This window comes from Tetrao urogallus (assembly GCF_951394365.1).
Source record: "Tetrao urogallus genome assembly, chromosome: 8".
NCBI lineage: Eukaryota > Metazoa > Chordata > Aves > Galliformes > Phasianidae > Tetrao > Tetrao urogallus.
Window position 1 is genome coordinate 17,192,897 of NC_136821.1, and position 23,176 is coordinate 17,216,072.

The 23,176-nt window shown below is 34.0% G+C and overlaps 1 protein-coding gene across 11 annotated transcripts in view; it reads right to left on the reverse strand.

Moving 5' to 3' along the window:
- Positions 1-877: 877 nt before the first annotated feature.
- Positions 878-23,176, reverse strand: part of LOC306949082 (sodium channel protein type 2 subunit alpha) — a gene marked incomplete at both ends in the record, with an annotated part of 55,871 nt that continues 33,572 nt past the window's right edge. For 10 of the 11 annotated variants that reach the window (XM_079538850.1, XM_079538857.1, XM_079538851.1 and 7 more), the window contains 10 exons: positions 878-2,070; positions 2,657-2,927; positions 4,001-4,125; positions 5,777-5,918; positions 6,965-7,018; positions 10,380-10,661; positions 12,549-12,671; positions 17,334-17,507; positions 18,544-18,698; positions 19,268-19,388. In XM_079538850.1, coding sequence (XP_079394976.1) covers positions 878-2,070; positions 2,657-2,927; positions 4,001-4,125; positions 5,777-5,918; positions 6,965-7,018; positions 10,380-10,661; positions 12,549-12,671; positions 17,334-17,507; positions 18,544-18,698; positions 19,268-19,388 — 2,640 coding nt within the window. Of the gene's footprint in view, positions 2,071-2,656; positions 2,928-4,000; positions 4,126-5,776; positions 5,919-6,960; positions 7,019-10,379; positions 10,662-12,548; positions 12,672-17,333; positions 17,508-18,543; positions 18,699-19,267; positions 19,389-23,176 lie in introns of all 11 variants that reach the window. The other variant, XM_079538853.1, reaches the window with a different exon arrangement.

The following is a 23,176-nucleotide window of genomic DNA, read 5'->3' on the forward strand; positions in this document are numbered from 1 at the left end:
GCTATTTTTTCTAGTGTAGAAACCGTACAATATTTTTTTTTAGCTGTGAATATTTTCACACAGTAACTTTTTCATGCTTAATGATTCGCATAAAAATAAGTCATTGCAAATTCCTCTAAATTAGAGGAGACTTTCTAGGCACATTAATCTGGATGTACATAGTCTAGATGCATCCATACACATAGTCAGGATGCCTCAAATTAAAAAGCAACCCTAAAACATGGAAGTTCTTAAAATCTTTAGCTTTGTGCAATGTCATATTTTTATTTGGGCATGACTGGTAATCGTAACATGCCTATGCAAATCACTTGCATCTGTATGTTATAGAGAATCTGAGAGTAGAACACTTGGTCCTCATACCTCTTTCCCCAACATAAAACCCTTTTACAAAAATAGTCACATATAATAGTAAACAACCTGTGAATTAAAAAATGATACACTAATACCAGTTTCGTAAAAATATGACAGATGTAGCCATTGAATTACAAACAGTGAATAGAAGTACTGTTCTACATGTTCTGCAATATGTGAAACACAAAAAACTATAGCTTTGCACGTATTTCAAGCTCCCTGTTCTCTGTGGAGCCACTTTATCCCTCATTCTTAGCAGTGTCAGCTGTAGTGAAAACAGTAACCTCTTGTCAGGTTTGTTACTCTGGTTCACAGAGTCACAGTTTGATGATGAAGGTTTACTGTTTTGTTATAGGCACTGACCTTATATATATATAATGTATATATATGCACACACACACGCGCGCACACACACACATATATGTAAAAACTGTCAGTTTGGCATAAACCTCCTGCAGGAGTCCAGTTGACGCTTCATTCTCAAAGACTGTAAACAAGCTGTCCCACAAGCAGAATTCTTACATTTTCACTTTTTATTTTCCCTGACATCTTTACCTTTGTAGTTCTTTTCTGCTTTGTCTTTCTCGTATTTTTCTTTATCTGGCTTTGTTACACTGTCATACGATGGTGGGGAAGTTGTAGAGGAACTCTCATCTGTTTTCTCTGGAGTGGAGTTCCCATTTAGTTTATCAATAATTGTCTCTTTTATAACAAGTCCATCTCCTTCTTTGTTTTTATTTTTGTTATATATACTGGATACTTTTTTAACCTTTAGCTTTAAAAGGTAACGCCTATAAGCACGCTGAATAATGAGAGCAGATACCTCCTCCTGTTTCCTTTTTAATGTGGTTGTGATTGGTTCATAGGAGACTTTGGAAGGATTGGCTGCCATAAATCGGTCTTCCATCTGTATTCTGAGGGCATCCATCTCCCCACTTTCCCCTAACACACGCTTTGTGAAAGCAAACAAGATGTCGAGGCAGTGAATTCTGTCACCGCTTACCATGGGCAGATCCATTGCAATCAGCTGGACCTTGTTTGGTTTTGCTATGAGAAGAGGAGGATCTAACGAAGCTGCAAAATCTGATAGTTTACTGTATTCTATGAATTGTGTTGCATCTGGATCAAACTTCTCCCAGACTTCATAGAACATCTCAAAGTCATCCTCGCTCAAGGGCTCAGCACTTTCTTCAGTTGCAACACTGAAGTTCTCCAGAATGACAGCAATGTACATGTTCACCACCACCAGAAAGGATATGATGATGTAGCTGACAAAGAAGAAAATCCCAACCGAAGGGTTGCCACAGTCGCCTTTAACAGAGCTCCCCGGATGATCTTTATGAGGGTCACAGTCCGGCTCCCCACTGTTAAGAATTGGGGCTAACAAGCCATCCCAGCCAGCAGATGTGGTAATTTGAAATAGGCAGATCATGCTGTTGCCAAATGTTTCAAAGTTGAACATGTCATCAATTCCAACTTCCCTCTTAACGTAGGCAAAGTTGGACATGCCAAATATGGCATAGATAAACATGACCAAGAAGAGCAGCAGGCCAATGTTGAACAAAGCAGGAAGAGACATCATCAGAGCAAAAAGCAGAGTGCGGATTCCTTTTGCGCCTTTAATGAGACGCAGGATGCGACCTATTCTGGCAAGTCGGATGACTCGGAACAAAGTAGGGGACACAAAATACTTTTCAATCATCTCAGCTAAGAACATACCTAGAGAAGAAAAAAAAGAGTGCATAAAATAACAATTTATTCATTCATTAATTAAGGAAACATTTGTTTCTTGCTGTCTTGAAAACAATCAGTATAGGAAGTCTCTGCTTTTTTATTTTTAGAAATGTAAGGTGATGTCAGAATTCCTAGAAAAGTTAGTTATTGCAGAATATCATACAAGTTTTTTACTTTTTATTTAAAAGAATTATAATAGTACTGTGTTCTCCTTATATTGATATGATATCTAAGAAGGGAAATAAGCAAAAGAAAGAAGTTATTTTACGACAAGGCAGTTTAGTGTCTGAGTTCCACTTTGTTCTAAAATGGCCAGAAAGAGAAGTTTTTCTTAGATATGATTAGTTCTTGATGATGAGCCTAGTGCTTTCTTTTATGAAAGAATATATTGGCTTAACTTATGCAACTGAGGATCTGCACTGTATGCATGAAATTTCAACATTTAACATATTTTATGCTATAAAGTATAGAGATCAATCAAATTGTATAGAAAACAGAAAAATTCATATTCTTGAAACAGCTGCTCTCTTTTCTGCCCACTAGTTCTTTCTTGAAAGGGAATTGCTCTTACCTACTATGGAGAGAATCACAACCACGAAATCAAAAATATTCCAGCCTATAGTGAAATAGTAATGGCGAAGTGAAATCAATTTGAGGACAAATTCTCCAGTGAAAAGGATAATGAACACAAGGTTAATCCGGGACAAAATTGTTTCCATTTCCTTACTCTGGTCATCTGTTTCTACCATCATCGTGACCATATTAAGGCAGATCAGTATCATGATGCTGATGTCAAATACTTGTTTGGTGACAAAATCAAAGACCATGCCTTGGAATTTGTTCTGCAAAAACAAAGACAGAATACTCCTTATACTCTGAAAATATTTGCTTTCAGAAATGTCAAATGGGAAACGAGTTCCTGCAAGATCTTGGGAGCGCAAGACCCATTCATAATATATCTGTTAAATTTACACCTAGTCCTTGTTGGATTTTGTCTAGGCCTTATATAGTGAATGAAGAAATGTACCACTGTTGACTGTCGGAATAGAAAGAGAAGCATTGAAATGATAATTACAATTTGTGATTGGTATTAATTGTGAAATTATAATACCGAAATTGATAATATTAGTATAAAAAAGGTGGCATGACTTGATACCGGATAAGCACCCACCAAATAGAAACTCATTTTCTCATTCTTATCCATAGCTGGCTTTAGAATACCAAACCCTGGAGATCTATGTTAGATTAGCTGTGCTTGGTGAGGTTGCTGGACAGATGAAGTTGCATGTCTCAAACACTCCATGACTGCAATATCCTCGTTTTCCTTTATTACTTAGCTAATTATTTATGGCTATATGCTTCTCCTTAGAGAGTTCACCACCCAGTGAACAAAGTGCAACAAGTGTTTTCCTTTCCAAATTCTGTAGAATTTCAGGAAATAGCAGAGTGCTTTCTTAACTTAGAGGTGAACATATTCCAGTTCATCCTGTACTCTCCAGGGCATTCTTTTATTCCATAGGATTACACTTCTCTTGCCCAGTGCCCCCTTCTGTCTAAAACAACAATAGGCAGTACATCCCCTCTTCCTACAAATGCACTAAGACACTAAGTTTATCCAATGTGAACAAGGACCAGTAAATGAGCCAATTAACCCTATTTTTCTCAGGCTCAGTCAGGGAATTGTGAAACTTATCACATTAACCTTATTAAATCCAACACTTCATGTATCAGAGTCTGTGTTTTTAAAATAAATACAAAAGATCTATTCACTCAGTTAAAAAAAGAGAAATTATACCTTATAAGAAAAACAAAATAAATATTTTCCTTCCAGACATATAACTTTTTCTTGTTGGGTAAAATCATATTCACAAATGTATATTTAATATTAGCGCTGTTAAAGTCAAATTGTTCTTACCACTGGCCTTGGTATAGGTTTCTGTGGTTTTTTGGATCCCAGTTTTTTCATTGCATTGTAATATTTCTTCTGTTCTTCTGTCATAAATATATCCTGACCTCCAAAGTAAAGAAATAATACCGAAACTAATTACTAACGTGTTCAGCATTTAACTACAATATTCCTGTGTGCCATTTTATATTACATTTATATTTGTTTTATCTAACAAAAGTGATTTTTTTTTGTATTTATTTTTCACATTGGGAGTAAGCACATGCACACGCCAAAACCCTTCCTAGTGCCTTCTGAGGCTTACAGTTGACTTTTTCCAATGCCCTTTTGTTCACTTTTGCTGACATGGCTAAAATGGTTCTTATTATAACAACGCTGTTAAAGAACTTGCTAATTAGGATTTTAGTGCATAGAAGCCTCTCTGGTGCCTGAGATGTCCTAAATTCTAGATTGACAGTTAGGCTAGACAGGTCTAAAAGTGGGGAAAGTTTGGGGTTTAATGTGTGAAGGAAAAGACTGTTTGAGTCTAAACTGAGGGCAAAAGCCCTGTTGATGGAACTTCAGAAAAGTAACCCAAGTCATGACATAGCGAATTAGCAATTTTAAAATTGCTGGAAATTGTCTAGTTCAAATTAGACTGTGTTTGGAAATGCTAATGCTGCCAGATGTACAACTGACTGAATTCTAGTGTAAAGTAAATTGTACTTATTAATGAATCTGAACTAAGTCAGATGGAAACAGCGTGAAAGTCGCTGTTGACTCAAGTTGATATTGAAGCCAAAAGCCCATTCTTATTGGTAAATGTAGCCCCAGATGCCCTTGTGGCTCTTTTAGAATAATAGAATATGCTGAGTTGGAAGGCACACATACGGATCATTAAATCCAGCTCCTAAGAAATTGAAAAATATTTTCACACAAAAAAATTTCTATCATTCACAACTGAGTTTTACCATAGATTCTATTTTGTACTGCTGCTTTTTATTTAGTAATCAAATAAAACCAAATCAGATGAAGCTGCTTTTTCACAGCACGCAAAGGTTTACACTTATTCTCATGTGATAGTTCTGTTCAGAAATTGAAGACCAGGAATAATGAGACTTCAAAATATTTTAAATGCAATTGTAATTTTATATTTTAAAGATTACCATAAATAAAATTATATGCATAATAAATATTTTAAATATTCTTGAATGTCAAATGTATGTGGAAAAATATCCTTCCTTCTATACATATACTTCATTATTTCTAGTATTATAAATTAATTTCTTTATGTCTAAGAAGCCGATCTCATTTTTCAGAGCTCAGGTGTTAGAATAACAGAATTCTTTCAAACAAATTTTTTACTCGTATCTTTAAGCCTATTTATGAGATCTATTGGATTTTTAAGCCACTGTTTAATCAGTTTGCAGAACTAGTATCTATTATATCAACACGTCATATTGTAGCTTCAGTAGGTGTCAACAGTTTATAAGAGTTTATAAAACTAATTTTTTAATTAGAAAGGAAATCTTCTACGGCAAATAGTGCTAATCTAATCAAAAGAATAATACAAATTCCCTTCTTAAATCTTCACTTTAGCTCTTGCACAATTTCTAAATTACCATCAACAGACTAACGATTTGTGTTTCAAAATGCTGAAATACAAATGTCATAATCACATCACAGAGATTGTGTTAAAAAAGAATTTTTTATCCAAAGAAGCAAAATAACTTTTTTTCTTATAAAAATAAATTGTTAATTCTTTGTAATTAATGATTTATAGCAATATAGAAACATTTTAAATACTTATCTTCTTTTTTTGTTGGTTGAAGTTGTCTATAATGACACCAATGAAAAGGTTCAATGTAAAGAATGATCCAAATATGATAAAGATGACAAAATAAAGATACATGTACAGATTGTCCTCATACTTAGGTTGATCTTCTACCTACAAAATATTATAAATTTTATTAATCAAAAGAATAGTAACTGTAAAAAGAAAGTGTATACAGATTATAAATAGGTATATGTTATTTCAGCATTCAATTATTAAAAAGACTCTATCCTTTCCCATCAGTATTTGGAGAATTGGAAGCTGACAGAATGATTATTTCTATGGAACTTTAATGTAAATGCACATAGATATGTGTTTATGTATGTACATACAAACAAAGCTCCCAGCATAGGACATGCTTTCTATAAACTTCCAGTGAGTGTCTTTTCTGTGAATTTTATTAAATTGCGCCAAATTTCTAAGGAGGATTTTGCTGTGGTCTCAGTTCTTCCAGGTTTCACATCTCTGACAATGCCCGCATTTCAGCTGCACAGCAAACTGATCATAAGGAAGTTGAAGTTAATTAAATAGGATATATATTCTGACAGATGAATATCACTGTTTGATGACTGATTATCACTAGTGTGACTATAAGCTAAGCTGTGTAGAGCTAGTTCAGGTATCTGTGTTGCACTTTCTTGTACTAGGTAAACACAGTTGAAGTTTTCTAGCCAAAAATAAAATTTTAATTCCTATGATCTTCAACCTTAAAACCTAACCGCACTTAATAGCTGGATAACAAAAGTGGTCAGCCTAAATAAACAATGAAATGCATGGCTTTAAATTTTAATGAAAGACACATAAATTTAATCTATAAGAATTATGTTATATAGTGTTACGTTATATAATCATGGTAGTTGAAGGAAGTTATTAAAATGTCATCTTGCCTGTTTCTTTTCATTTATGTTACATTTTCCAAAAAAGATCAAGTTAAATGAATTTAATTCATATTGTTTGACTAGGAAGAAGTGGAATTAATTTTTTCAACTACTATTTCTAAGATTCCTGAAGTTATACGAAAGTTTCTTTCAAGCCTTAAGTTACTTGGAAAAAAATGTTAATAATTCTTTATGTTACTGTATGTGTAATTTTTAACTCTGTACTAAATTAAATACATCAGAATATAAGCAATAGATGATTTTTGAAAGTCTTACACTTACATCTCTTGAATCAACTGCAGCATACATAATGTCCATCCATCCCTTGAAAGTAGCCTAGAAGTAAAATTCAGTGTAAAAAATAACTAGGTTTCAGAATTTGCAGGTTTACTTTTAATGAAATCGCACAAAAAATTATAAATCATACTGAACAAACAGGAATATTAAAAGATTTTTCAGAGTATTACTGATATTTTGATAAATTATTTTTAGGTATTTCAAAAATATTAACTCTGGGCTATGAACATCTTAGCATGGACACAGAGTGTGTGCAGATGCAGGTTTCTACCTTGCAGATGACCAGTGGTAGACTTAGACATCAATACTGTAGATATTTAGGCATGCTCTACAATCATTTCTGCTGACAGCCATTTTAACAGGCTTACAACATGAACTGATGGAGTCTGCAACATAGCTTCTGGGCAGATATTAACATGCATCTGAATGTTTTGCCCATGTTCACCATTCCATGGTATTTTTAGAAATGTTTTAACCTCATATAAGTAAAAGGAATAGACTCTATAATTAAAATATGTGTTGGTTCTTGAGATGGATGATTTACAGGAGACCCGAGGAACTGTGAAAGAGCTGTGCTTAAATTTATAAAAACTGATTTCAAGTAGAAACTTTATCTAGGTAGTAAATAAGATTTGTCCTAATTGCTTTAAGGAGCAATTTTCATGGAGATTGAACGTCTGCTTGCTGAAGAACACCAGAGAGATGGTAGCTGAAAGTGTAAGTGCCTGCCTGTCAGGCATGGCTTCCACAAGCATTCGTAATAAAGGAAAAAAAGTCTGAAATGAGCCGGTAAAGAGCGTATCTTCTGAGGAACCATTCCAAGGAGTGCATTTGCATCTGTGTCTGCTAAAACTGAGCTCTCATACTTCGGTACAACTGCCAGCTTCCACAGCAGAAGATTTCCACTCTGGGAGTGTTCAGATTCTGACAAATCTTGCAATGTACTACATATTTACTAGGAAGGTGTATGGGAACTACTGAGTCACGGCCTGAACCTCTGATTGATCACCTGAGGCGAGCCATGAGTTAGCCAGAGGAGCACAGGTGAAGGCAATTCAGCTGTGCTGCCAGAAGGGGTGGAGCCAGGCTCCACCCCTCCTAAACCTATTTAAGAGCTGGCTACCAGGGGGGAAGGATCTCTTCTGGAGATCCCTCCTTCTGGTGTTTTGTGGTGAGCCCAACATAAGGGTAAGCCTTTCATTTATTCTCTTTTGTTTTCATAGTCCACTTCGCCTAACTCTCTTGTTTATATTGTGATTATAGCATCTTGAGATCCATTGATTGTACACTGTGATTGTAACATCTTGAGATCCATTGACTGTACAGAAGGTATGCTTGGAGCCAAGCATCATAGATCGTTCTGCCTCAGTTGACAACTAACACCTTTTGGTGTACTTTGCATATTGTTAGAAAAGTATCAGAGTTTGATAACAGCTATAACTACAGGAGAGGGGTAGGGAGAATGCTAAGAGGAGATGTTCAGCTGAAGAAGTGACATGATACACAATGCATGCCCAAAGATCTCTTAATCTCAGCAGAAAAGAAAAAGAAGAGAATATTTAAAAAGGAAAATAATGAAAAATCTGAACAAAAAGAAGTAAAGAAGAATGAAAGCTTCACAGTAGTAATATAGTAATTAAAGACTAATACTGACTGGATGGGTGATACAGATAATGTTCAGATGCCGCTTCAAGAGACTTAGAAGTATATCTTACACTTTTTCAGAGGTTAGTATTGGTGATAATTGTTCACTTCAATTCCTAGTACAAGAGTGGCAGTGACATCTGAAGTTACAGATTTTGTGTTATCATTCAGTACTGCACCTCATAACTTAAGAGTTGCATTGTCTTCAGAAACAAAATTCTTCAAGCAAGGTAGTTAAACTGGGAATCAAGGTCATCTAGGGATACTGACCGACTGAATAGAAGAGACAAGCACATACATCTTCCTCAGAGAACTTGGGAGTAGTAAAAATCCCGTGATATTTCTGACATCTCTTCATACACTAAAGCTGTATGTCAAATTGCAGACAAGTGATTCAACACAGCTCAATCATTTAAGCATAATTGCTTGCTTGCTTGCTTGCTTGTGTTTGGGGTCAGATATCAGCTATCAGAATTAGGAGCCTCTGGCATAAATAATAGGAACACTCAGTATACCTAGTTCAAAAACAGCTCTGTACCAGAGAGTATAAGAAAAGGACTCGAAGGGGAAATATAATTTGCAGACTTTGTGTTAGTTATGATAATTTTTAGAATAAATATGCCATAGTATACAAAAACATCTACTAGTACACTATATGTAGCATAATATATATTTAGTTTATTACAATGTCTTCATAAAAAGCATTAACAGAATAAGAAGTTTATGAATCATGAATATAATTTTTGTAATAAAAGTATTTTATGTTTTCCCATTTAACCACACTTTAATGTCTTCATAGTTTCATGTACTTTTTAATGAAATGCATGTATTTCAGGAGCAAATGCTGTTTGTCCATGAGTACCAGGAAAAAGTGTTATGAAATGATCTTAATAGTCAGGATCTGTTTTTCAGTAACTATCCAAACTCAGACCCTTGTACAAGCATTGTACTACAGGAAGAATTGTCTCCATGCTACACGAAATGCTGGGTACCCCAATCTCAGATATTTGTATTACTTATGATTCCTTTCCCTAACCCACTTCAAGGTTCTGAAAAATCAATCCCCTCTTAAACCTGCACTGGAGATCCTCTGGGTTATTATGTTCTTACCTAATGACAAACTGGTTCCTTAGATGAGCACAGACATAAAGAAAAATGCACTCTATCTTGACCTGGCTGTTGACAGGAAAAATAATTTCCTAGTGCCTAAATGTGCTGAGATTAATGGATTTTAAATGTCGAAGATGTTGCTGTGGATTTGTAATGATATCCAGGAACAGATTATATGGGAGGCCTTGGCAGTAGTTGCTCACATCAGATCAGACGCTCAGCTAGGATGTCTGCCTCTTAAACTGCTCTTTGCTTTCCTGTCTTAAAAGATAACTAAGTTTGTAAAGGAGAAGAGAGACCTTTTTAATAATTAGAGGGACCTCTGAAACTTTTTTACTGGAACAAGAAATTAAATCCATTTCTGAAGTTTATATTGTACAGCACTGGTACAGATTCTTGTACATCATTCCACTTAAAAAGACATTTTTATCATGATGATGAGGCTGTATTGTCTAGTCTGAAAAGTTACTCTACTACTATTCATTCAAAAATTACAAGTGCAATAGAGGCTTTTTCAAGTTTCTGTTGTGTAAGCCATACATCATTGCTATAAAGAAATTATTTCACTGCTTAGCAGACTTCTGTTGCCCATTTACCTGGGACTTCTTTAAAGAGAGCAAAAGGAAAAAAACATGAATTTACTTACTACTTGAAGCAGAGCAAGATACCCAGCTCCTACATTATCAAAGTTTACTTTCACATTTTTCCAGCGGGCACTTTGATTGTTTTTTATGAGCTCTTCACACTGAGTATAATTGTTGACATCACTGACATCAAACATCTCGCCTGTTGTGGTGTTGACACAGTGATAGAATTTTCCAGCAAACAGATTTACTCCCATGATGCTGAAGATGAGCCAGAATATCAGACAAACCAGCAATACATTCATGATAGATGGAATTGCTCCTACAAGGGCATTTACAACCACCTATTAGAGAAATTAGACAACACAGTCAGTTTATGAACAGAAAAATTAAAATACTTTTAAAATGATGGAGCTGCTTTAATATGGAACGGATAGTGAAAACGTAACAATGTAAAAGTAAAGGGAGAAGCATTATTTGAGGTTCAACAAAAATCACCACTGAGATTACCAAAAGCAATAAAAAAATGATATGAAAACAAAGACGATGAAAAAAAAAAAGTGAAAACAAAAGAAAACCTGTTAGTAGCAAGATGGATTCTTAGAATTTGTGTGCTCTAGAGAAAAAGAAAGAAATGTTAAATTCCAGCAATACAAATCAAAATGTATAAATAAGAAATAAAAAAGAATAAGATAAAGAATGATGATGTGAAAGACTGAATAAAAATGTCTGCATTTGAAACCATTACAAATTATTTTATTCACAGAACATATGTATAAATTGGAACCAGTGTATTTTAGCATCTGCTTACAATGTAACATAATTAAGTACCTTTAATTTAATAGCAGTAGCTGTTATAAATCTTAGTTTTAAATTGCCTGTCTCACTGCAGTTGCTCTTCCACATATGCACATTTTTTTCAATTGGAGCACTTAATACAATTGTGCTAATAGATGTGAATAAGCGACAGAAAAAATCAGATTAAATCCCTTGACAAAAATGTAATTTAATTACTTATTGTGATTGAACAAAAATGATATACAAGTAATTTCTTTTTACTAGACCATGTTTATGTATAAGACTGCAGTAGCTTTATGTATAGTGAATAACTATGTACGGTTTTCAAAATAATAGTATTTTTCAAATCTATAACGACTGAAAATGTCTAAGATCCCATTTATTAGATAGGAGTTTACATACTGTCTGTAATGCAAATTGTACAAAACATAATGGTGATGTGTCACAAGACACAGTCCACTATGCTGGCTGGTGAGGCCAGCTAGGGTATCATCAGCCTCTATCCAGACAGAAACCACACTATTTTGAGACTTAAGACTTGTGAATAAACTAAAACCATATCACAGCATTCAGTATTTTTAGGTGAAGAGTAAGGAGAGATTTCTTAATAACATTGCATTGTAAATTTTTTATGTATCGATTTCACCAGGAAATAGCATAGTCTGTGTTTACAGCAGACAGATGGCAATAATCTTTTTTGTCAGATTGACAGAATTTGAAAATAATAATTTCCTCAACAGGAAGGATTTAGCTGTGGAGGAAGAGGGGTCAGATGGCAGCAGATGTATTTATATGAAGTAAAGGACACTTGTTGAGAAAATGGTTTTTCAACTCCCCTCTTCTCTTTTTCTCTATTTCCAGCCCTATCTGTATTTCAGGTGTTTGTTCAGAGAACCTTCACTTAATAATATAGCATGTGTTGTGGGATCTTTTTCCCAGACTGGTAGATGGAGAGCCACAGGGAGGTTTCAGCTGCCTTTTTCTCACTTTTGTCAGTTTCTTCACCTTTTTCTTTCTTTCTTTTTTTTTTTTCCCCTGGCTAATCCTGTTTCATCTGACAAACTGAAAGAGAACAGAAATTAACTTCAGAAACTCTTGAGAAAAGTCCCTTACTAAACTGAAATTAAAAAAAACCATCTCTGTTCTTTTCCTCTTCCGTGGAGATCTACAAATAAATGGAAATTTTAACAGCCGTGGGGCTGAGATAACACAACTCTGCAGCAGTGAGGCAGGCAAATTTGAAGAGATTAAGATCCAATATCCAAAAGTTAACTGCATGCATATCTTGCACTTAAGGACACACTGAAAGCTATTTTCCTACACTTTTCCATGAATTCTCCCTCTGGTGTTCTTAGTAGGAGGCATGAGTCTCACAATTCTACATTAGCTTTTGTATTCACAGTTTAATGTGGGCTCATTCATTTTTTTCTCACCCTCATTCCTTCAAACCGTGACAAGGCTCTTAAAGGTCTTAAAGCTCTTAATGTCCGAAGCGATTTAATGGCACCAAGTTCAGAATAGCCCAAAGCATTGGCTATTAAACTAACCAATGAGACCTATAAAAAAAAAATAAATTAAAAGTCATTCTACAGTTTATTTAAAAAGAATACAAATTGAATATACAGAAAGATCAATGGAACAAAGCTCTAGATTAGTAACATTTGAGGATGAATCCTATGATTTTCATACTCCTGGTATGTTATATGGAGTCGTGTTTGGAAAAAGAATATGTGCTATGAAATATCTGTTATAGTTGAATAGTGAGATGAAAGCACAGTCCTGGTGAAAGATAAAGTCCTCAGAAGTACATGAAGATAAAAGGGCCATATTTTCATTAAATTTCATTAAGAATTAACCTTCCTAGAATTTTAAATTTCTGCATATATCAAGATACTTTATTAAATACTGACACTATTCATACTATTCATTCTATAATTCACCAAGAATATCCTTAATAGTGAATTATTTGTAAATCAGAACAATATAATAGAACCAACAGCCAGGGTTTTTATGAAATATATATTGACTGAGGTGTTACATTCTCCTTTGCTGGTCAATTCTCTCGAAAACTCTTCTAAGCATAGGAAACATGCAATCTGTCTGATAGATGCTAACAGATGCTAGCATTATAAAAGTAACTGTCTGATGATCTACAGCCATAGTGATTCCTGATTCATGTTTCAATGAATTTTCTATTACAAGTCAATTCATGCCAAGAAGGAGCAATTAATTTGTGCTTCTCAAATAGAACAGATTTTAAGCAGTATTAATATGAAAAAAAGTACATTCACTTACTTTTGGCAGTTTTAGAGACATGAGTGAGGAAATATTGTACTTTACTCATGTTTTATTTCAGTTTAACCACCAAAAGCACACAAAATGTATAAATGAACATAGGCATATTTCAGTCCTTAAAAAACTACCCCAAATGCTCATTCCTGTACTTCAACCTCAAGTTCTTCAAATAAATGGCTGTACAGAAATAGGTGGTATGCCAATAAGATTTTGACCACTATATGGAAAGGTGGTTTTTCTCATATAGGTATTACGTTAATAGTTTCCCAAGAAGACATTTCTGACATTCTCTGAGGTAGGGCATTGGACAAAATACAGCCTTTCTTATGCTTTTCTATTATGATCCTATACTAAGATAACTTTCTTAAAATGTACTTGGTGAAAAATTCTTAGTTTCTGATATTTTACATACAACTATGCAAAGTTTATTTTGTTTAGGTGCATAGAAGCAAGAAGATTCTGTTCCCTTACTTCCTGACTGGAAGCCTTTGGTTTCATGCATATATCGTATGGAATTCTCTTTGAACTGTAAAATTGGTAATTCCAGAAATTAATTAATTTCTGGATTATCCAATATTATCATATTAGGATATGCATAAGACATACTAGACTGTCAAGGAAGATGAACTGAAATCTCTCTTTGGATCTAGTATCCCAACATGGGTATGCACACCTTTTTTCTTCTTCTTATGAGGCTTTCAGGGCAGCAGCTGTCTTTTACACTGTGCTTACAGTATTTAGTATATTAGTATAATGTGACCCCTATCATTTTCATAACATTCCTGCTGAATTATTTATTTTCAGAAGCTAACCAAAAAATTGAGAGCGCACTTTAATTAAATTACTTCATCTGTTATAACAAATAAGCATGAACTATTTTCGGTCATATTTCCAAGCAGAAGTAATATATAAATCATCAATATTATCAACTTTTAATTATCTACTCCACAGCAATCCCAGTTGAGAGATTTTTTTTCTCCCTTAAATTATTCAAAAATTGTATTTTGAATTCTAGCACGCATGAGCAATTTCAGTGTTGAGATACATGAAGATTACAGATTTCATTCTAATTTCAGATAGATACATTACTGCCCTGCAGTAGTTGGCAAATACATGATTTATTTAAAATGTAACTTATTTTCATTTCCCATACTTACTTCCACATCAAATAAAATTTATGAACACAATAATTTAGAAATAAAGTGTCTATAACAAATAGTAGGACTACCTTCTGAAGTACATATAGCATAAAATATCCACCTACAGTTACATATTTTAGCAGAAAATGACACAACTTTAATAACCAGCAAACACACTGGATATTCCCAAATGCCCCATCTTCTTCCCAGATATCCTATCTCCTAGCATTGTATTTGAAAAACAGAACTTACAGTCCTTACAGGTGTGCTTTAAATCTTGGACATAATAATCTCATGGAAGATGGCTTCTGAACAAAGATGTGAGTAAAAGAATCAAGGTACATGGTGACAGATGCTCTAGAGCGTTTGGTTGAACTGATTTAAGATATGACTGTTTGAAGCCTTAACTGTACACCTCTGCCAGTTAGAGTCCCCGGCCTAAGGGAATATGTCCCTGCTTCTCATTTAACTGCGTACAAAATTCAGTATCTCAGTTTAAATCACCAGTGAGTGTATTTGAACTAATTTAACAGGTTCTGATTTTGGTTCAGTAAGTCACAGGAATTTCCCCTTCTGCCCCTTGCCACAGATGTTGCATCCAGCAGAAGAGTTGGGTAGAGATATGGCATAACAAGGTCTTAAATGGAGGTAGCCAGATGTGCCCAGGGTCATCTGCCTTTGCTGTTAACTGACAGAGCTGAATCACACTTTCTTCATGTAATTTTTAAAATCCATTTGGTCACAATGACTGAAAGTAGCTGTGGCTATTTCTTGCACTGAGAGCTAGGTATGTAAGATATTAAATGTCAAAACCCTGAGGAACTATCAGTGTTTACCCTTGAATAATTTTAAAGGATGAAGTTAAACAATTTAATTATTTTTAGTCACATATAATGAAGAAGGGCTCACTACTGTTCTTATTTGGAGAATGCTTCTGAATCGCTGTTAAATCTCTCCACTGAAGTACTGTAGATCCTCTTCTACAAGTAGGTAACATGAGTTCATATCTTTCTTTCAAATATTGTCCGGTCATGCTAAAATAATTGCTGAATTAGCCTTTGGCACAGTAAGACATTTTTTGACACTTTCTGGAACACTGAATGTAGGTATTCAAAAGTAGAAGGTTCTGATGTCATTTATGTTTTTGATTATAAAATTAAGAATTAATGGAAAAAGTTGGCAAAATAAGCTGCTTTATTTGTGAAGATGATGCTTATAACTGAGAGCCTGCTCAGATAACAGCATTTCTGAGGCTAAACTGTTATTAAGAAACCATGGAGTATGGCTTAGAATAATCAGTTCACATTTATGTTACAAAGAATAATCAAAACATGAGTTCTAGTTTATCTAAAATAAATTCCATTCTTAAGGTAATCCTGGAAAGAAGTACCTGTCTGCTTCTTTAAGATCTTCTTAGGAAAACTATTTACACTGCTCAATACTAGTGTCTGTATTCAGCAAAGAGCTCAACAATATAACAAAATTAATGTGGGCAGGTAAAAAAAAATCTGTTTTGAGTTATAGGCCAGTTTAGGTAGGGTTGGGTTTTTTTTTTTTTGTCTCTGGTTGTAAAAAATCTGACATGTTTTCACTACATGTTCACAAGTAATGACTATTTATGGATCCAGATTTTATTCAAATTTCTCAAAAAATACGGTAGCTTGGGTAGAAACTACATTTGAGCATAAACTATATACACGTCCAGAAATGGATGTTTGCCCTAAGATGCCATCTCTGAGTTAAAACACTGAGGATATGTATAGCCAGTGAACTGGGTCAGATAATGTGTGAGGCAAGGGACCAAAATATTCTGGGAGTAAAACCAGCTTTGATCCCTTCTGACAACATAAGCAAGGCCTTTGCACAGAAGGATATCAGAGCTGGGAAGTCAGCCAAGAAACTCTGTATTCTCTTCTATCATAAACTGTGCCAAGTCATAGCTGATTTAACTATTGCAGATTGTCAACCAATTAAAACTTTTTAAAATCTTTCTTTTTTTCTTTTTTTTTTTTTTTAGCAATTAACCACTGTTTTTTATTTCACTAGAAGTGATAACAGGATAGTAGTTTTGGGGGATGAAGTTCTGAGAATTCAGGTGAAATCTAGACCAAAATGTATCATTTCAATTGGAAAACAGCAATACTTCTAGAAGAAATTTGCGCAAAGTGTCTTATTTGCTAAGTGTAAAGAAACGGCCATTAAAAATATAGCATGAAAGGTTCAAAATTAGTTTTTAGTTGTTTATTTTTTTCATAAAATCTTAAATTTGATACATCCAATTAAGAATTAGCAAACTGATGATCAGTTTGTTTGATGACCAGTCTTCTAGGTATATAAACCTACTTTAAACATCACGTCTGTATGGGAACTGTTGATCACGGCCTGAACTTCTAATTGACCACCTAAGGCAAGCACTGAGTCAGCTGTAGGAGCACAGGTGAAGGCAGTTCAGCTGTGCTGCTGGAAGGGGTGGAGCCTGGCTGCACCTCTCCTAGATTCTGTTTAAGTGCTGACTGCCACTGAGGAAGGATGTCTTTTTGGAGATCACTCCTCGTGGAGTTTATTGTGAGCCTACAACACCAGTGAGCATTTTCCATTTATTACCTTTCCACCACAATAATCCTACTTAGCTTAACCTCTGTACACTTACTGGTTGTAGAACATCAAAATACAATTGGAATTTTTTTTTTGCATGCTAGTAAAAGGAATACTTATTAGTAACAAGCTTTACAACATAAAGAATACTACTGTGAGGTTTATAGTATTGGAGACTTATGTACTTACATCAACAATCAGAAAGTCCAGCCAGCACCAGGCATTAGTAAAATATATTTGAAAACCATATGCTACCCATTTTAAAAGCATTTCCAAAATGAAAATGTATGTGAAAACTTTGTCAGCATATTCCAGCATGGTCTTGATAGTTTTACGCTGTTCAATATATATATCTTCAAAAGCCTGTGCGAAAATAAATAAATAAAAATTCAGGTATTACTAATGTTTCACAGTGTAAATGATTAAAACAAGCAGGTGAGATGTAATCTTTCCCCTTGTTCTTCTGTATCCTCATTTTTACCTATTTATCACCCATAACCATGCTGCAAATTGGAGCATTATTCAGCCTTGTTTGGGATTTCTCCAGTACAGTGTATTTAATGACATATATATCCTATTTTACTGTAGGAAGAGGAGACAAACTCAAAGCATGATTTTCTTTCCTGCTGTTGTATCAAAAACTGTTTGCACAACCATGCACACACACGCACACACACACACACACACACACACACACACACACACACACACACACAAAAAAAAAAAACAACCCCAAACAACAAAACCCTCTCTTAAACAAAAATCTAATCTGAGCAGTTTTATCCTCCATCAAACTCCTGCCTAAAAGTCGAAGAGTGATCTATTTGCTCCAGTTTATACTATTCACAGTGCAGAAGATGATCACCTTCATTAAAGATGGGAAGGTGGGTAATGTGAATCCTACTGGAAAACAGTTTTTTGGTTTTATTTGCTATCACATTCTTCTCTATCTTCTGCCTTCAAAACAGCAACAAAATGAAGAAATGTTTGTCAATGTTTTTTTTGTAAGCACCATCCAAGGAATGGCAGAGCCCAGAATGAATTAAGGGCTTGAAATCATACCTTTAGCTGTATACTCCCTAGTAACAGATTTTCTTTGTAATAAAAAATTTTAACAAACATGCTGAAAATTGGTAGACAGTTTGAATCTAAAGTCACTGGCTAAAATAACACTGCTCTAGCTTTGCAGGGGTAAAACAAAAGTATCACTCAAGAACTGCATGTAAAACAAACATTTTCAAGTTTGAGCCAGTTTTAGTAAATAAATCATGAAATTGTGGAATAAAAGTAGTACAGCTCCAGTCAAAATAGGCCTTTCTGATGTAATTTGAATTTTGCTGTTACTTGTGAGAAGATATCTAAACATTTCAGCATCTGCAATTTTTTACTTTTAACTTACTAGTGCTCCACTGCTGAGGAGAATCATGAAGACAATGAAAGTCTCAAACCAGTTGTGCTCAACTATGCTGTAGCAGGTTTTTCTAAGATTCCACCAGATTTTTCCTTTCCCATCCTCTATACTTACTTGGCAACATGGAAATTTCTTCACACAACCTGCATTAAATTAAGAAATGTTAGGATTTAAAAGCAAATTATTCTCATGTAAAAAAAGTATCAAAATTGTTAGTGGCTGTAATTAATTTTATAATATTTTTTTTAAATTAAAATAAATATCGTGATCCTATTCCATGTGAATTTAGATAATTAGTAATTTGGATTGAAATCAGACAATACTAGATGTAATTAAGAGTAAACTATACATTCATATTTTTGACCATTGATATTTAATCATTCTTCTTGCTGATAGTCTCACAGAAATGAAGCTCCAAATTTTTAAGGGCTCATTCGTGTAATGAAAATGCATTTTAAGAATGGAAAAGTTAATTAAGTTCCTTAGTTACAAGATATAGGCAGTGGTCAGGCAATGTTACTCAAAGCCCAGGGAAACCTTTTTCTGGTGTCTGATTTCCAGCGTTCTAGGCGTTGAGCATTTTCTTTCTCACTGTAGGGGACACGAAGTTCCAACAGATTTTAAAGAGTCCAGAACTTAAATATGTCTAATAATAGTGCATTTTACACTAGTAGAACTCTAACACATCTCAAGTCAACAGTTATTGTACAACCTTCTGTAAAACAGGCTTCTGGTTCAAGAGCTTCTTCAGGTTCAATTTCTGCTTGCTCTCCCTCTCCAGGAGGGGCAATATCAACTGTGCTGCCTTCAGATGAACTGGATGCATTTAGTTTCTGCAAGTAAAGTTCCACAGAAGAATTTTTTCTCATTAGATACATATTCTGTAAAAATTATACTGAAACAAAACTTGCCAGTCTCTGAGTTATGAAAACCACTATGTTTACACTGATAAATATGCATAAGTAAAACCACAGTAATGAGGTGTATGTTGTATATTTCTATTTCTCAGTTTACCTTCTCATAGGAAACAAATATGATTTAGCTACTGACCTGATCCATGTAATGTCTTCAGAATTCGAGGCTCAGTGGAGCTACAACTGCAGAGCTTACATAAACCACACTCAAGCTATTTTTTTTTTTTTTTTTTTTTTTTTTTTTTACTATACTAGTTTACACTGCAGAAGTGCCTCAGACTTCCCAGGAAAATGATCTAACAGAATGAACTAAGAGTACTAAAGGAATTAATCCCCACAATTATCTACACATCCACTGCAGATGGTGTTCTCACAAACCTAAAGCATATCTGGATGAAAGAGTTGTAAATTTAATACTACATTTCTGCCCTGGAAAGTACAAATTACCATCTTTAAAATCTCTTTGAATTCTAATTTCCTGTGAAGATTGAGAGACTTCCTGAGGTCCCTTCCATCTGAATTTTTCTGTCATTTTACTATTTGTATGTAGTCAAATACTATAGTCCTCACTATGGTAAAAGCACTCATAGATGCAAAAACTCCAACAAAGCAGCTCACATTACATAAATCTTCTCATCAAATAAAATTTGGATCAGGAAAAACTGTGTATCAGTCATGTAAGACTGCCCATAATTTTCTTCTTTTAAGAAAGCATAGTTAGAATGGACAAACCTATTACAGTTGAATACAATTAATGCAAAAACTGAGCACAGAACTAACAACTAGTTTTCATTTGTCAGTATTGTTTATGTATTAAATTTCTTCATCCAAAATACATTTTCTTTATTGTGAAATAAGGTTTGTAAACTGAAAGCAACATTAAAAAGAAAAGCATGGCACTGAAATTCTTCTGGTTTATACTGCGTAGCAATCATTAGTTTCTAACTTGCATTTCTAACTTAAACACTGAAGTTGTTTATGAGATGACATAACAGAAATTTTTACAGTTTTCAGCTAAGCAGGTCTGGCTGTGAAGTTTGACCTCTGTTAGAGTTTTCTGTACAGTTTGAGAGAGAATTCTCAATACCAAGCATTTTTCTCATTTAGCTTTCAAAATAGTGATGTTTTTAGAATATGTATTAAAAAACTACTTGTTCAGATGATTTGAATTATTTTATTTCAAATAACAGATGAAAACTTTTTAGAAAGTAAATACTATATATTCTCTCTTTCAGAGAATTGCTGCAAATTAAAAGTAGTTATTCAGTTCTTCAGTTCAAACGAAGTCCTTTCAGAAAAAGGCAATGGGAGCTGAGAGATTTTTTGAAGCAAAGGCATACATTTCTTTATATAATTTGGTAAGTAATTCCTCTCTCATATTCAACTCACATGAGATGATTTATATTTAAAAATAATTTATGCTGGGTAATATGTAATTTCAGGGCTGTTTCAAGAAGCCCTTTTGCTCTCACATGCATCCGTTGTCAATATGGAGTCAATCAGACCTCAGCTTACACAGCTGTAACTGAATTGTGACCGAAAATAAAGGACGTGTTGCACAATGGAAAGGTTTCTGACAAGCACACTGATATTAGTTTGAAAACCATTCTTTCCCTTTCCAAATACCATGATCTGTCATACCTGGAAAATCACATTGACAAATGTGAAAAGATTTGGATAAATACCCTGAGATTTCAATATTTGCAGTGGTTAGTTTATAAAACTAACCACTAAGCATGTAAGCGTCAATGTCTCCCCTTTCATGCTGCGCTTGCTACTGTGATTTCAAAAATTTACATACATAAAAATTTATTGCTGCATTGCCTATAACTGAATGATTTTACTGCTGGTCATGCAGTAACTGAACCAAAATGTTCTGTGCTTTGCATAGTAGAAATATTTTAAACTTTGCTTTCTGTATTACATTTACAGACCAAAATGCACCCTACTGTAGACTATATTAAAAATCATTAACACAGCACCTAATTATTCACATATAAGGTTCTTTTTTTTAAAAAAAAAAAAAAAGGAAACAAGATTTATAAGTCAATTCTCTTACATATCGTGGTAATAAAAGAAATAAAGATTAGGAAAATTGTCACAGAAATTATAGGCAGTTTCTTCATTAAATAAAACCTAAATCATGTGAGAACAATCATCTGCCACATTTAAGTTAGAAAAACTAAAAGTCCTTTATGGCTTGATCCATCATCATTAAATCAATTACTGACTTAATAGTAGAAAGAGAAAAGTTCATAGTGAGCATAAATAATTAATCTTTATGAGTGCCAATTAAAAGTACTCAATTCTTTAATGGCTTCATCCCATGCAATCAGATATCTGTTTCAGATAGTCCTGTCAGCATAGCTGCTAAAAACAAGTGACTGAATTGCAATTTATATACAGTAAAAAAAACTATGATTTTCTTAATTATTCTTCAAATAAAGCATTCTCTTCATTATTTTTCAAATAATCTCAGCAATTGAATTACTGAAAAAACCATGAAGTTACTAAAACTGCTCTTCTTTGCTCCAAGTCCCCACATTAGGAAAGAACCATTAAATTTTAAATAAGGTGACCTTTTTTCTAACAATAAAGCTAACAAAACTAAGGAAACTCAAGAGACATTCCTTTCAGCTCATACATGTGCTTATCAGCCTCTAGAATATGCCATGCCCTGGAAATACTTGTTTATGTCCTCAGTGATACAATACCACATTTTTCTTTACAAGGATACATTTGAAAGCAATTGCTTATGATGCAGCATTCTCAAGTCCTAGGTCAGCAAAACAACATGCTTTTCTAGTGCAGAAGCCTGAGCAATGCTGTGGAAATCACACACAGAAATAAAATCCCAAAAAAAGACTACATCAATGGGATTATATTTTTCAGAAAATACTGTCATAAATCTTATTGTTTAAAGATGTAATAAAAAAATGCTTCATCACCAACCCAAACACTTGGCTAAACATACATATAATCAGCCTCCATATCATCCCTTCAGAGCAGCGCATCTATTTTCAACAGCTTAGATCATTAAAACAAGCTTTGACCAACAGCATGTTAATGTGCCCATTTACGAGAAAATGCATTCACTTAACACCCAGTCTTGCTCTCATGTGATTTTGTTCTATATTTCAATAAGAGCAAGAGCAGGCAACAAAAACTTTAAGCTTTACAAACTGCTTCATGATTCAAGTGACAGTAAAAATAAAGGGATTCAGCCATTACAAATTGCCTTTAGTAATTTAGCCATGTTGTATTATCCTTTGAATCTTTAAAGCTGCACTGTAATTAAGTGACAAAGTATCAAGTAATGGAGTTTGATGATTCCAAAGAGATTCTAAACTTATTTTAAGTCTCAAATCTTATAATATTTGACGTTTATATTAGGAAAACAACTTTAAAAAAAACTCTTTCCATAGAGCTTTATTTGAGTTTGAGGCATATCTTGGTTTAAAAATTTACCATTTAAATTAGAGACTTTTCAGAACACACAGCAATATAAATTTCTGTTGGTATCACTGAACAATTTATACTACAATATAATGTCAAAGATTACACTGCACAGTGGTACAAGTGGAGCAGTATGGTTGTTCTTTTGAAGCTGCTGAGACTGCCTGAATGTACATATACAAATAACAACTTTGAATCCAGCTGTAGGACTGAAATCTCAATCTCAATAAAATTTTGATTTCAATTTTTAC